The sequence below is a fragment of the Ursus maritimus genome (genome assembly GCF_017311325.1).
Source record: "Ursus maritimus isolate PB19 chromosome X unlocalized genomic scaffold, ASM1731132v1 scaffold_X1, whole genome shotgun sequence".
In the NCBI taxonomy this organism is placed as follows: domain Eukaryota; kingdom Metazoa; phylum Chordata; class Mammalia; order Carnivora; family Ursidae; genus Ursus; species Ursus maritimus.
In genome coordinates this window covers 88,863,784-88,877,681 of record NW_024423319.1, presented here as the reverse complement: position 1 = coordinate 88,877,681, position 13,898 = coordinate 88,863,784, and the positions used below count along the sequence as shown (strand labels likewise).

The window sequence follows — 13,898 nt, the reverse complement described above, 5'->3', positions numbered from 1 at the left end:
GAAGAAAGCAAAGATGATAATTCAAGAAAAATACATGGTACCCAAAGGAAAAGCGCCTTAGCACGATACGGGGCTTCGGGCCTGCTGGTGTGCTACCGAAGGCGGGGAGGCAGAGCTCACAGGGGGTACGCCTTTTGCAAACGGAAGGACACAGAAGAACGACTGAAGAGATGAGTAACCTGGGCGTGTAAAGACTGACTTCCTCACACGTACACAAGGCGCGATTCCCAAGCCCTGATTGTAGTGTCACTAGCTTCGGTGGGTTTCGGCAGGTGATCGCCGAACAGAGCCAAGAGCCCTCTGCGGGCGCGTGGGCCCAGCCCAAGCCACGGATAACCGCGCAGGAGTCTCCTCTTAAGGGGGAGCCTAGGGCAGCTGGACACTGCTGCACTTACCAGACACACCGGAACGCCCTGAGCGTCCGCCCTGCCACGAAGGCCCTCGGAGTCATCCGGGTGCTACAGGGTGACGCCAACGCTGGGGGGGCACCATCTCTGGGCCGCTGAGCTGGCCCAAGAGGGGACAGAGCTCGTTTCTGGGTTGAGTCATCTCCGGGGACCTGCGTGGGTCCCCCTCCAGAGGCGCCCTCGGGACCCTTGGGCCAGGTCCTGGCTTCCTTAGAGCTCTCTCCCGGCAAAGCAGGCCTGGGGGTGGCGCCTTTCCTACGGGGTGCCCGTCAGGAGGCAGCGGGCCTGGCCAGCCACCGCCCCCCCTCTGTCGGCGGACTGGCGGAGACGGGGCTCTGGGCCGGAGCGCCCACGGCCGTGGCCCCGGACCACGGGCTGCGCGAGCCTTACCTCGTTGAGACCCGGAGTGATGGTGGGCGCAGCGATGAAAACGACAAAAGGCGCGAACTCGGCGGTTCTCAGGACCTTCAGCGCCTGCGGACGAAGCACACGGGAGACTCAGACCAAGGGCCAACGGGTGTGGCTGTCACACGAGTCTGCACGAAATCCCACAGCTGGACAGGCCTGGGGCTCAAAATTTGGCAAGGCGGTCGCACGTTTACCAGCTGTCTCAGTAACTCCTCGGTCGCCTTTCCTTCCCAGGGATGGACAACAGCCACCAGCAAGTAACAGGCGACAAGCCGGACGTTTCTTCTGAATCTCCCGAATCAATCGGACTTTCTTTTCTTCAGAAAAGCCAACAGCGACTACACTGGTTCACGTTCATTTGAGCCTGGCTGTGAATGGTGGCCCGCCTCGGGAAGGGCGAGGAAATGCGCGCCGGGGTGCATGGGGCCAGCACACCCCGGCCACGGTCACTGCCAGGCTTTGATCCCACTCCCGATGCCTCCTGATGCACCCTGCCGAGAGTGCCCGGGGGCCGGGAGACCTGGTCCGGGGCTGGAGGCCGGAGCCCCTCTAGCAGCTCTGTGGCCCCAGGTAGCTGGGAGGCCCCCAGGAGGGGCCCTGCGTTCGACAGAGGGAGGGGGAGCTCTGAGGCAGGTTCGGTCACCTTCCCTGCATAATCACCTGGAGCAGCGCGAGCTCCCGGGCCACACAGACACATCGCCAAGCTGGCGCCACGCCCGAGGACTGGATTCTGGTACGGGGTTACTCGTCAGCTCTCCCCATGAGGACATGGACTCCCCTCCATAGAACAAAACCCCAGCATCCGCAGGCGCACGCTTCACGAGGGAGCGACGTGTCACTGATTTGTCTGCACCAAGGGGTAACACCTTGCTGTCCTTCACATGAGCACCTAACGTGTCTGTTATCTGCACAGTTTGCTTTCTAGGTGGCTTTTCCATCGTTTGCTTTGCCCTATTCCTCTTCCTCCCTCTTTTGCCTGGTTTACTGTGGTAGCAATTAGAATGATCGCTCTGCCTCTGTACTAAAGCTTGCTGCTAGAATGACCGATCTTTTGGCGAGGCAAATCCCCCTGTATTGCTGCTCTGCTCTAAACCCGTCCGCGGCTCCCTCTTGGCCTGCGGATTAAATGTCCACTCGTTAGCATAAGTGCCGGCTCCCTCCCTCCTGCGCTGGCCCGTGCTTACCTCATCAGCTCCTCTCTGCCCCTTCCCCTCTGCGGACTGGCCTTACTGAATGACTTCCAGTTCCAGAAAGGGCCACGCTCTCTCTGGTTTTCCAGCTTTTTTCTTACTACTCCCTCTGCCTGGACCCTCTGTCCCCCTCCTCCCTTTGGCTAGCCTGAGTGAGCCTTAGGCACTTGGCACCGGTGTTCTTTTGTCTCAGTCCTTTGTGAGCTCCGAGCCGGGTCCAGCGCCCCTCCCGGGTGTCCCCAGGGTACCTGCCGTGCCACACGTGCAAGCGCCCGGACGCTTGAGGCCAGGGGCTGGGTCTCGTTTGGTCGTCTCCCTCGTGCCCTACACGGCACCTCGCTAAACGCTCTTTATGCTGAAATGAAAATGTCGAAGCGGCACGTATGATTGGCAGAAAATGTTCGACCGGAGGGCACTGTGCTTGGTGGCTGAAGGGAGCCTCTGGCCCCTGAACATACGGGCTCAGGAGAGAGTGCCTGGATGACAAAGGTTTAGCGCAAGCTTCGCGTGCACTGGGATTAGCTTTCTGAATCTCAGACACAGGAGCTCCTTGGCGGGTTAAGGGAACCTGGCATGTCGTGTCACCTGTTCTTATCACAGGGCTTCAGGTGTGAACGTCACACTCCCCTCTGAGAAAGCTCTTCAAGACTGCCTATGCTCATTTTTGACAGAGGTAATTGGCAGTTTCTTTGCCAACCCTTTTGTGACTGAAGACTTTAGCAAGGAACGAACGTCATGGAAAAGTGCATCTACAGCTCACTTGAGCTTAACGGGCAATCTTCCTTTAGAAACCCTTTTGTCAATATTATTTTGGCCCCCCCCATCTTTTCTGTGCTCATTAATCAGGAGGCTGCAGGGTCAGTGGAGACAGAAGGTTTCCTCATCCACCCACAGCCAGCCTCTGGACAACTAGGCTGGGAAGATTTTCCAGCGCACGGTTCCTACCCTTGCTTCTGTCCCTGACTACCCGAGGGCCAGATGGGAAGGCCACACGGCCTCGATGCTGAATGGAACCCATGGGGGAAGTGGAGGATGACAGCCCAGGCGTGAAATGGTCTTCTCTCTGCTCAGTGTCCCCAGCCTGCCAGCCGCCCTATTCTTTGAATATCTTAAGTCCTAACCTGGTATTGCAGAGCAAAACCAGAAAACACGCTCCCCTTCTCTGCGCCGCACGCAGGCCCTTCGCCTTTATCCATCCAGAAGGTCATTCCGCACTTACTGCACACAGCGGTCACCGAAGACTGTGCTCGTCCCCCTGCCTCGTGTCCAAGAACCGGTTCTATTCCCTTAGCAGTTAATTCCAAGGGAAGAACTGGCGTACTTCGAGGAGAGGGGAATTACGTGATCCAGGACCCGCCCCCCCCTCTGTCCTGCTTGCCGGGAAGGTCAGCGCCAACCCGCATGCCCATCACAGGAGCCACGGGAGCCTTTTCAGGGCTTTGATTTTTGATTTCTAGCCTATGTTCTTTTCTTTTTTCTCTGTTTTCAAAAATGAAAAGACCCCTCAACTAAGGACTGAGATTTTCTTGTCTAGTAGCCCTCAGATCTTCGGCAGAGTCAACACACATTTCCTCCGTGGTTCTTGAAGGACTCTGTCCCCATACTCTGCTCTACTTATGGGTCTCCGGGGGGGCTTCTGTGCAGTCTCGGCTTGCCCGAGGCTCAGGGTCACCCCAGGGACAGCAACTGGAGTTGCTTCACAAGGATTCCCTTCCCTCAGGCTGTTAACGGGGGACTTCAAGAGGTCTCTAAACCCTCTTCCTTTCTGACTGAAGACGAGACACAAATTTTTCAGTATTTATAGGGAAGGATGGTTCTCTGAATCCTAGAGAGAAGGGGGACTCTAGAAAGATTGCTGAAAAGATGGATTCAAACAGCCAAAGCACCATTAGTTTAACATTTTAAGTCTTTAGTTCTCTTCTGCAGAGACAAACTGATTTCATCGCTCCTGAATGGCGCTGGTTACCACCCGTGAGGAACGAAAACAGGTTTGACCAAATACCTACAAGGCAGGTATCTCGAAGATGGGTCTGCTTTGCAAACTGAAACAGTACACAAAGGCGTGTCTGAGCCATGTGGTGCGGAACTGTCAGGGTTTAAGGAAGAGCACAGTGACCCCAGAGATCAGCTTGCACGAAACAACCCCCAGCTCAGAACCTGGCTCTTGTTTCAAAGTGTAGCTTCCGAGCAAGACTGCAGCTACCCCGACCACCCCTTGCGGCCGACCTTTCCCTCTGTGGGCAAGAGCAAAGCCACAAATATTCTGCTACTGTGAACTTTTAAAGCAGCAAATGGATAAACCAGAATAAAATTAAGATCTGAAATGGAAAACCACCACGGTAAACTCTGGCGACAGCCTGCGGCTATTCACAGATTACTTCCAGAGCCGCGGCTTTATTCCCATGAGAAAGAAGTTCTATAGTTCTTCCTTGGGTTTGACTGCCTTAGCGATTTTTCTAAAAGAAGATTTAAATCTTAAGACTACATACAAGGTGGACAAGCTTAAGAATTCCCAGGGTCACCTCTTCCAGGATGGAACAGTGAAAGGAGGCCGGGGCCGACTGTATGAAAGCCCAGACCAACGGTCCAAGTTCAGACCTCGCTCTCAGTTGGCTGTAAAACCTTGGTCGAGTCACAGTTACCTTACCCCTTGGTTCTTCGTCTACGAAAGTCAACACCTCTGTCTCAGGGTTCCGAAGAGTCGGGAAAGAGCACTGATGCTTGCAAAATACACAGTACGGTAGGAACACATCCTGTTCTCATTTTAAAAGAGGCTAGGTTACGAATTTGCTTCCAGCTTAATCTTCTTTATTGCAGCCCTCTAGGTTTAGAGTTGGGCCACAGCACCTTAACAGGTAGTATTAGACATGTGTTCAATGAGGCCTAACCGGTCTAAAATAAGCTAAGATAGCACGAAATAATAGACCCAAACTCAGTGAGCCAAACACCAGTGTTGGGTGGTCTCTCTACGGAGCACAGCTCGGCAGAGGCAGATGGGAGTGGGCTTGAGAATGCCACGTGGCACTTCTCCCCTTAGGGAGCTGCTGATGTACACTGAGGGATGAATTTCATCCTCACCAGCTGCCCATTTGTATTCTTACCTCCTGACATGACCCTTGCAATAGGGTAAGTATTCCATACAAGCTGGTTGAATCAAGCTGTCCGCGAGATATAGTTGGGGGGCGGGAATCAGACGGGCTGGGGTGGGAAAGGGCGAGGAGACGGAGTGCCCTGGAGCCGGGCCTCCCGCAGGCAGGGCGCCGGCCTTGCTCAGCCCGGGGAGAGAGGGGCTGAAGGCAGGGCAGCCTGAGGGCAAAGGCCAGCAGGTGTGGACCCCGTGGGAGTGGGACCGGGCTTGAGTCTAGACGGGGCCAGCGTGGTCGACCAGACCAACGGGAGGAGCAGGACCCGGGCGATCCCTGTTGCCACCCTTGGCGGTGGGGGGCCCTGAAGATCACAGGTCTGAGGGGTGGACATAGGAAAGCGGGAGAGAGGAATGCCGGGAGCTCAGCCAGCAGTCAGGAGAGCAGGGAAAGTGCCCAGCCTGGGGTGAGGGGTGCTCTGGTGCCCAGTGCCACTCGTCAAAGTGACCGCTGGGGCTGTCCTGATAAGGCCGTGCAGTGTGTCCTGCTTGGCAGTGCAGAGCGATGTGTGGCTGGGCAAGGGCGTGGGGAGAGCTGGGCGCCAGGAGGATAGTGGCGGCAGCAGGGAGGGCAGAAAGCCCTCAAAAGCGCACCTGGGTAATGCGGAGGGGCGGTGAGGGGCCCTGCAGCCAGCATACTGCTCGACACATTACTACCAGCAGAAAATGACGTTCAGGTGAAGACCAGTGTGGAACCCAAGGAGAGGATGGCGAAGACCACGCCCAGGATTGAGACTCTGCCTCTAGCCATCCTTGGCCAGATTTTTCCAATCCCTAGTAAGGAGGGATTCGGAGTTGAACAAAAACCACACTAGGTGACACGTCATCTATTTACTTCTCTACAGGTCCACGTTAACTGCTAAGTAAACTGGATGGCATTCACTGCACTGTTGCTTTCCTCCCCCACCCCTTAACCAGCCAGATTCCAAGTTCAAGAACCCTAACAGGTGCCATGAGATGGAAAGGGGGGGCGCGCACTGGCCACGACGGTAGGATCTTGGAGCCTAGTGACTGAGCTGTCAGGCCTCAGGTCACACGGACCCGGCTGACCCAGCTTCTGTCCTCCCTTTGGGGAGGGCTAGGGGACCAAGTTTCATATGGTGGCCCTTGAACAGGGATTGGGGCAGCCAGGGAAGCCTGGCGAAATGGGCCTGCTTGAGGGGAGCTGGTCTGCCATCCGGGCAGGTGATTCTATCTGTAAGGGAGAGGGATGTGGGGCACAGACAGGTCTTAGAAATGGCAGGCCCAGGAGTCACAGCAGCACCTGCGAGCCTCTCCTGTAACTCGCCCCGGTGTCTACAACATCCTTCCTACTGGGCTTTAAGTCCCCCTTCTGCTCTGTTTGTCCTCGGAGATTAAAAAAAAAAAGCCGACAAGCTATTTTTTAAAGTCCTCTCTATGCCCAACGTGGGGCTCGAACTCACGACACTGAGATCAAGAGTTGAATGCTCTGCTGACTGACGCTCCCCCCACCCCCAGTGCCCCAGCTCTTCAGCATTTTTGATTCAAGGCCTTTCTTACGTGTTTGAAGTGTGGCTTTCTCCTTTTTGAGTTGAATAATTCCCATTGCTTCGAGCTTAGGCCTTCCCTACAGATCATCCAGTCATTCCTGGGTCTGGCTCGGAGTCCTCTAAGCTCTCCATATCCCTCCCAGTTTCAGCCCGGGCCCAGGCACCATCCTCAGTAAAGGGACAGTGGAGGCCGAGAACCACCGTGGGTCTCCATCCCCGCTCCATCTGGCACGGCCTGGGCTCACTCAGGCTTGCCTTCCTCCAGCCGGTGCCGTGTTTCCGACCGGCCCCAGGCCCCGGGATCCGATCCCTGCTGCTGACTCACATGAGATGCCGGCAGAGGCTCTGATGGGCCGGTGTGAGCCGTACCGAGAGGGGAAAAGGGGGCTTTGTGATAACCGAGTGCCAGTCTCATCCTGAGGTCGAGTTACTGGCGGATTTCCGGTCGGCACGGACCCAGTCAGGGACTCTCACTGGGCTTCTGAGTATAAGGACTCTCGGAAGAGCACGCTGTTGCCGCCGAACTACCCGGCGTATGCGCCGAGCCCCGTGAGCAGTCCGTTCGCATTCGAGGCCGTTAGCCCGCGACGCCTGCCCTGCGGATACCGCCCTGCCGTCCTGAGGGCAGATTGGAGTTCAGAACCCAGGCTGAGCAGGCCGGCCGACGGGGCGGCGAGCGGTCGCGCGTTACCTGAGGCTCCACGTCCAGGATTGCAATCAGCCCCTGCTCGTGGATCTTCCGGATGGTCTCCAGTTTCGTCCCGTACATCGCGTCCTCGTGGCTGCCGTACTCCAGGTACTCGTTATTAGAGATGTCTTGCATCATTTGGTCATGAGATACAAAGTAGTAATTCTTTCCATTTTCTTCATCTTTCTTTGGAGGCCTGGTTGTATCTGCAAAGAAAGTCACGTATCCTGAAAGGCTCAAAAGGTGGAGCTCATGAGCTGACTCTCCCGAAGGACCTACCCAAGCCCCATCTCTTCTTATAAGCGGAGGCTTCTTTGGTATGTGTCTCGTGCCCTGTTCCCACCCCCAGTAGCTTTGTAGAACTAAATTCTCGACACTATATTTATCTGTGTGACATCAGACCACGGTAGCTGGTTAGTTGTTTAGTTTGGTGAATCTTCTGGTGTTTAGATGAGATTTAGTTCATCTCCTTCGTGGGTCACCACGGGAGAAAGACACTGAATGACCCAAGATGAACAGAACTTACTGTACGCCTTAACGCAGTTAGGTCTTAAGCAGAAGGAAAAAAGTATTAAGAAAAAAATGGAAAACCACATATGGTTAAACAAAGTAAAATTAAATAAAATGAAAATGTCAGTTCCTCAGTCTCACTAGCCACATTTCAAGGGTTCGGTGTGGTTACTGGCTGCTGTAGTGGACAGTGCAGTGAAAACTCCCACTATCAGAGAAAGTTCTCTAAGTTCTATTGGATAGTGTTGGTCTACGGCAGCTTCCTAAAGGAGATTGTTAGAATACAGCAAAAGGTGTACTACATTGAGAACACAATGACCTTGGCCAGATGTGGCCACAGTAGTTAGTTAAGACCTACACCATGAATTGGCAAACTAAGTCTGCGAGCCAAATAGGGCCTGTTTTCTTAAATAAAGTTTTATTGGAAAACAGCCATGCCTGTTTACATGCCGTCTATGGCTGCTTTCATGCGACACTGACAGACTGTGACAGAGACCAGATGGCCGTCCAAGCCTCAAATATTTACTATATAGTGCTTTACAGAAAAGGTTTGCTGACCCCTGACCTAAGGGTATTACCCTAAAATATCGGCAAGTAAGTCTTAGTTCTGGGGGATACTGACAGGACCAGTGTTTGCAAACCACTGTTGAGAAAATGGTTTTCTAGACAAGCCAGGAACACTGGTTTAAATCTTCCTTACTCCCACCTCTGTTTCCTTCTCTCTCCTCTCCTTTTTTTTCTTTCCTTTCTTCCTCCCTCTCCTTCCCCCTCCCTTTCTTTCGACTAACTTCCTTGAGCAAGGACAAATTACTGCTCCTCTTCGCTGTGTGCATGGATCCAAACCCATGGGGACCTCCCCCGCCCTCCTGCCCCAGCTAGACCGTTAGAACTTACAGGTGCTCACGGGCACCCACATGTGCCGGTTTTAAAGAACTCTTTCTCCAGGCACACGAGAAGCTGAAGTGGTATCATGCATTGACGCTGTACTATCCTTAGTCATCTCGGTAGGTAAACATATGCTCTATACACATCCGGGGTCCAGTATCTGAGAGAGGGACTTCATGACCGAGGTTGGCAATGGTATGCTTCAAAACCAAGCTAGCTAATTGGCCATTTAATAACAGGGAGGTTCAACTGTCATGTGATCAAGAAGAAACTAAATGTTAGGTAAGCATGCTGTACTCAAGATCTAGACATAAGAAGTAAAAGAACAGTTGAAAGTGTTTTCCTAAGAAAATCTCAGAGGGACCAACTGAAATGGTATCTGATGAATTTCCTTTTTTTGTGTAAATCAGACAGGGCCCTGGAGGGAGCATGTCGTCTTATGAAGCCTCACAGCTCTCTGGGGAATAGAGAAACCCACAAGTGGTGTTGACGCGGATTCTGGAAGGCACTGGATAAGTAATAGCTGGAAGGCTGATCTCAGACTCTCTGTACATTTCTGGACTTTCTTCATCTTATAGTTGAGGAAACAGAGGGCAAGAAGTTAAGGGTAAGACAGAGAAAATAAGGGAATAAAAATGTTACAGATTTAAAATTCTTTATAATAAACTGATAACACACTGGGTTTTCAAAGGGATGAAAGTCAATTAACTTGGGAACATTTAAGGAGAACATTGTTCTATCCAAGAAAACTATCCCATCATTCAGATCCATTCTTCTGAAAAATAATTCACCTGAGTCATGTTTATGCCATTCTGCTGGGAAAATCAGGTTACAAACAGGATGGATGAGCCCAATTTTGTTAAAAAAAACAAAAAACAAAAAAAACAACCCAACAAATCACATACAACCTACATTTGCATTGAGAGAAGCCTGGGGGAGTCTACAACAGAATGTTTTATAGGGCCATTACTGGGGGGGGTAGGGTTGGGATTATTGTTAACTCAGTTTCTGCTTTGACTTTGGATCTTCCAAATTTCCCATAATGAGCAATTACTTAAGTGATGGAAAACAGTATGTCAATGACAATATTAAAAAAGTACCAGAAAAAATACACTTAAAAGAGAGGGAGACATTGCTTACGTGGAATAGGGTATGCAAACCGGTCTGGGTGCTTTGTGATGAGGGTGTTTTTTATGTGTCTTCTCCCAACACCATGCGCACCTGTGTTGTTTTTTAAAAAGAAGGTGAAATTGACAATTGTTAATAAGACTTGCAGAATGTTTTGAAGATGAGACCAAGAAAGCCACTCCACTTGTACAATCAAACTTACCTAATAAGACTAGTGTTTTCCTTTTGAATGCTGGCAGTTTTACTACTTCTTCATATGTAACAAGATCTAATTGATCAAACACTAAAATGCAAAGAGTTAGAAGAGAGGTAAATTTATAGAAGGAGTTTTTCATGTACGTCAATCATAATTTTACTGGCAGAACTAAAGTTATAGTAAAACCATGTCTTCAAAAAATAGGAGTCCAACTTATGTCCGTACCTTACGTGTAATTTTAGTCCTATAACCTTTTGGGAGAAAATTTCATTTTTAAGCCCATGAAAATGCACTTTAGAAACAGGGGCATCCAAAGATTATTTTGAGCACATGCATAAAAGTCCAAATTCTAAAAGATACTGCATATCTTGTCATGCGGTATCCAACAAGTCATACGAAGTCATTCAAAACCACATGCTGTTCATATTTTTGCAATTCTAAGAAATCAGCAATACTAAAAAGAAAAAATCTGCAGACAGTGACCCACATGAATATAGCATGAATGTAACTAAAGTTAACTAAGAAAGAGGCCACTAGATTATCTCTAGGGATGGATGAGAGATGCATGGACAGCTGGTCTTTAACTTCATGGTTCTTTCTTTCAACAGAGTTGCTGAAGGTAGCATGCTAGATTCTTTCAAAGTCAAGTTCTGTAACAGTGATTTCACAAGCTTTTGAAATGAGCATCCCGCAAGTTTTACTGTAACCCAGCTATCCATTTGATGGAAAGTCCTGGGTATCTTAAGTAGGGGAACATGCTTCCCCAGGCCCCGAACTTTGTCAGCCCGTGTGCGGTAAGTCAGGATGGACAGAACGGAAAGAAGCATGAAGCAGAGTCTGAGCTCGGAAACCTTTGCAAAAGGGGAGTTCTCTGATCATTACAGACTGAGAAGAAATGCTTTCAAAAATAGTTTTTGGAAACCTGCCTCTTAACAAAACCGTTACAAAAAACCTTCCCGAGAGGATGACCATTCCTGTTGAAGTTCAAGGTAGTCCATGTGAAAATTCTCACAAGAAGGCTAAAATCACAAGTCAATGTTTCCTGTAATAGTTTTCCACGTGGTAATACCCCAATGTTGCCAGGCACACACTGAAATATCTTTTTTAAAGAAGACTCAATAAAGCTCTAGATTTCAGCGGTGTTGAAATAAATTCGGTATGATTGATTCCACGGTGCCATAAGGGGTTCTGGGATGCTTCAGTCAATCGCTGAGAGAAGCTTCTCCTCCCAGAAACAAAACGGCCAAATGTTTTTTGGCTCTCAGCTCAGTCCTTAACATTTGTGATCCTCCCAGTAGCAAAGAACCTTAAAATGCAAAATAGGATACTCTCGAGTGCAACAGATCAGAAACAAACGAACAAAAGTATCATTCCCAGACTATTAAAAAAAAAGAAATACAATGTGTTAAAGTAAGGGTTAGTGCATGTTAATGGGTATCCGTGCCTTTGTTTCCTTTTGATAGCTTGATTCCAGAAAGGTTGACTCAGTGTCTTTAGTTCTCTAGCAACAGCTAAAAACTAAGGAATGCTTTCTGTGTTTAGAATGGTAGACTCCCCAAATCAAAACGAACACGAGGTTCTGTGCGTGCTCGAGCTGGCTGGTCATGCTGAAGTGATTACAGAGTGTCAGAGTTGCAGAAAGAAAAGCAGGAGTGCTTACGGCATCGCTTTTTATACCCACTGCCCTCTGAGCGAGGTTTCCGTCGAGAAAAAGGATGCTTATGAAAGAGGTGCATCGACCAGCTGATCTATTCTAATATAGAAAAATAATCAAGCATCTCACAAAAGAGCAAGATGACGATGGCACAAGCTTTCGGAATGGCATCCTACCCACTTACGACTGGTCGGTTTTTTTTAAAAACACACATTAAGAATGAGTTAGATATCAACAGTCGACACCACAGACAAATGAACAGGTATGTTACACATTGATATCTTAACCATAAATGAGTAGCATGAAGAGGTTACTCTGGTCTAAATGAAATCAGCACATGGTCATAGGATCGAGAAACAATAAAACAGAATATTTAAAAATAAGACATACAAGGAATAGAAGGAGAACACTTAAAGGCTGAACTTTTAAAAGTTTTGTGTTGTTTGCGGATTTTTTTTTTTTAGAGGACTGAATGAAAGGAAACCATCAAAAACAAAGAGGCATAGTCACTCAACAGGTTACTTACATGCACAGAGGCCATTGGGAGTAAGACAGCATGAAAAATGTACAGGGGTCATTGAAATATGGCTTTTAATATATTAGTAAAATAAAAGTATAATATGCACAAAAGAAACTTTACCATGCAATATTCTAAACACGAGGCAAATAAATCACATTAAGAAACAAACTCATTTTAATAAAAATCCAACAATATCCTTATATAAAAGCCAGTGGGTTTTGATTTACTAGCAATATGCATGGAAATCTGGTCTGGGAATAGTTACGAGACACCTTCCTCAGGGAGTGTAGGTGTGGAAGCCTTTTGCTTTTCAGTTTGTACCTTTCTGTATTGTTTGCAATTTCAAATCAAAGGTGTCTATTACTTTTATTAAAAAAAAAAAAAGCCAACAGGGCAGTGAGATGATGGACCACTCTTTGTTGTCTTAAGAGTTCTCTGTATTGAAGAGAAAAAAGTAATAGTTTTTTAAAAACCAACTACTAATTTGTGGTATTAAGCATCATTTAAGCACGCCTATGAATGGTACTGTGGACACCTTCTGGGTTCATGTGTACGTATGTAAATGGACTATCTCGGGCTATTGAAATACCACCGCTCAGGGCTCTAACAAATAGTTAAAAAAAAAATGAGTTAATGAAGACTGTTTCTTCCCCTCAAGTTTATGTTAGTAACTTGATCTTGAAACTGATTTTGGAAGTCCTAGGGCTGAGGAATCTCAATGCCTCAAGAGTATAGTTCCAGCAGCCTGACAATGCTTTTTGCATCAGATTTATGTGGCTAAACATCTCCTACGCGTTGCAGAAAATGTATTTGCTGTAACCACTACACACACCATAATCAAATCTATTCCCAAGGCTTCAGAAATACTGTCTGGCATAGTTTGCTCATATTATCCTGATTTCCTGGTAAGCTACTCAATATTCATGACACTTTTATGTGTTTAGGTAAGTATTTTCTAGTTGAGTCTTTTCCATAAATAAGCCTTTAGCGTCGATTCCTTGCCTCATTTGGAACTCTAAGTATATTTAAATACTGTAAAAACCTCCCATCAGAAAAGGCCTCATGCACTGGTAACTCGGGTCCGGGCAGCGGCTGGACAGCGAATGTGTTTGGGTGCGTGGACTGGGTGCAAGAATGCAGCGGAAGGACGCTGGGTCCTGGGGAACAAGTGTCCAGCCGGAAGGGACACTGACAACCCAGCGGCGCTACGGTAGAAAGGGGGCCTAGTGTCGCCACATTTCTCTTTTCTTTCAAGGCAAGGCAGAAACCCAGATTTTTATGTTAAATGTCCGATTTTCAAAAGTGATATCTGGTTACAATTCTTTCATATACCATGTATGGGGAAAGCAAAACTAATTTATCGGTCACATCCAGCTAACAGACTGCCATTTTATGATGTGAGATGTAGGTGACACAGTTTGAACAGAATCCTGCTTTAGCTAGATATGTGGAATGTCCTGGTGACAGAAATGGGAACAATTCTAGTATCATCGTTCCCATCAGTTCTAGACATTGATGAAGTTCCCATCTTTCAGTTTTACTACAAACATAAACAACTTCAGAATTTGATGAGAAGGTTTGGATCTTGCCATCAATATATGCTGAATTCTCAAAGATCTGAAGCAGGAAATGAGACATACGGCCCTTATTTGGATTCAC

General features: G+C 48.7%; 1 protein-coding gene and 1 long non-coding RNA gene across 4 annotated transcripts in view; one reads left to right on the top strand and one right to left on the bottom strand.

Annotated features, from left to right (window-relative positions):
• Nucleotides 1–13,898, bottom strand: part of CASK (calcium/calmodulin dependent serine protein kinase) — a 352,166-nt gene that overhangs the window by 6,877 nt on the left and 331,391 nt on the right. For 2 of the 3 annotated variants that reach the window (XM_040632797.1, XM_040632789.1), the window contains 4 exons: nucleotides 10,072–10,152; nucleotides 9,882–9,962; nucleotides 7,350–7,552; nucleotides 798–881 (listed from right to left, as the gene is read on the bottom strand). In XM_040632797.1, the coding sequence (XP_040488731.1) occupies nucleotides 798–881; nucleotides 7,350–7,552; nucleotides 9,882–9,962; nucleotides 10,072–10,152 (449 nt within the window). Of the gene's footprint in view, nucleotides 1–7; nucleotides 882–7,349; nucleotides 7,553–9,881; nucleotides 9,963–10,071; nucleotides 10,153–13,898 lie in introns of those variants that run through there. The other variant, XM_040632783.1, reaches the window with a different exon arrangement.
• LOC121103320 lies at nucleotides 7,570–11,206 on the top strand. Its single transcript, XR_005835478.1, has 3 exons — nucleotides 7,570–7,663; nucleotides 9,152–9,348; nucleotides 10,674–11,206. It is a non-coding gene; the product is annotated as an uncharacterized LOC121103320 (long non-coding RNA).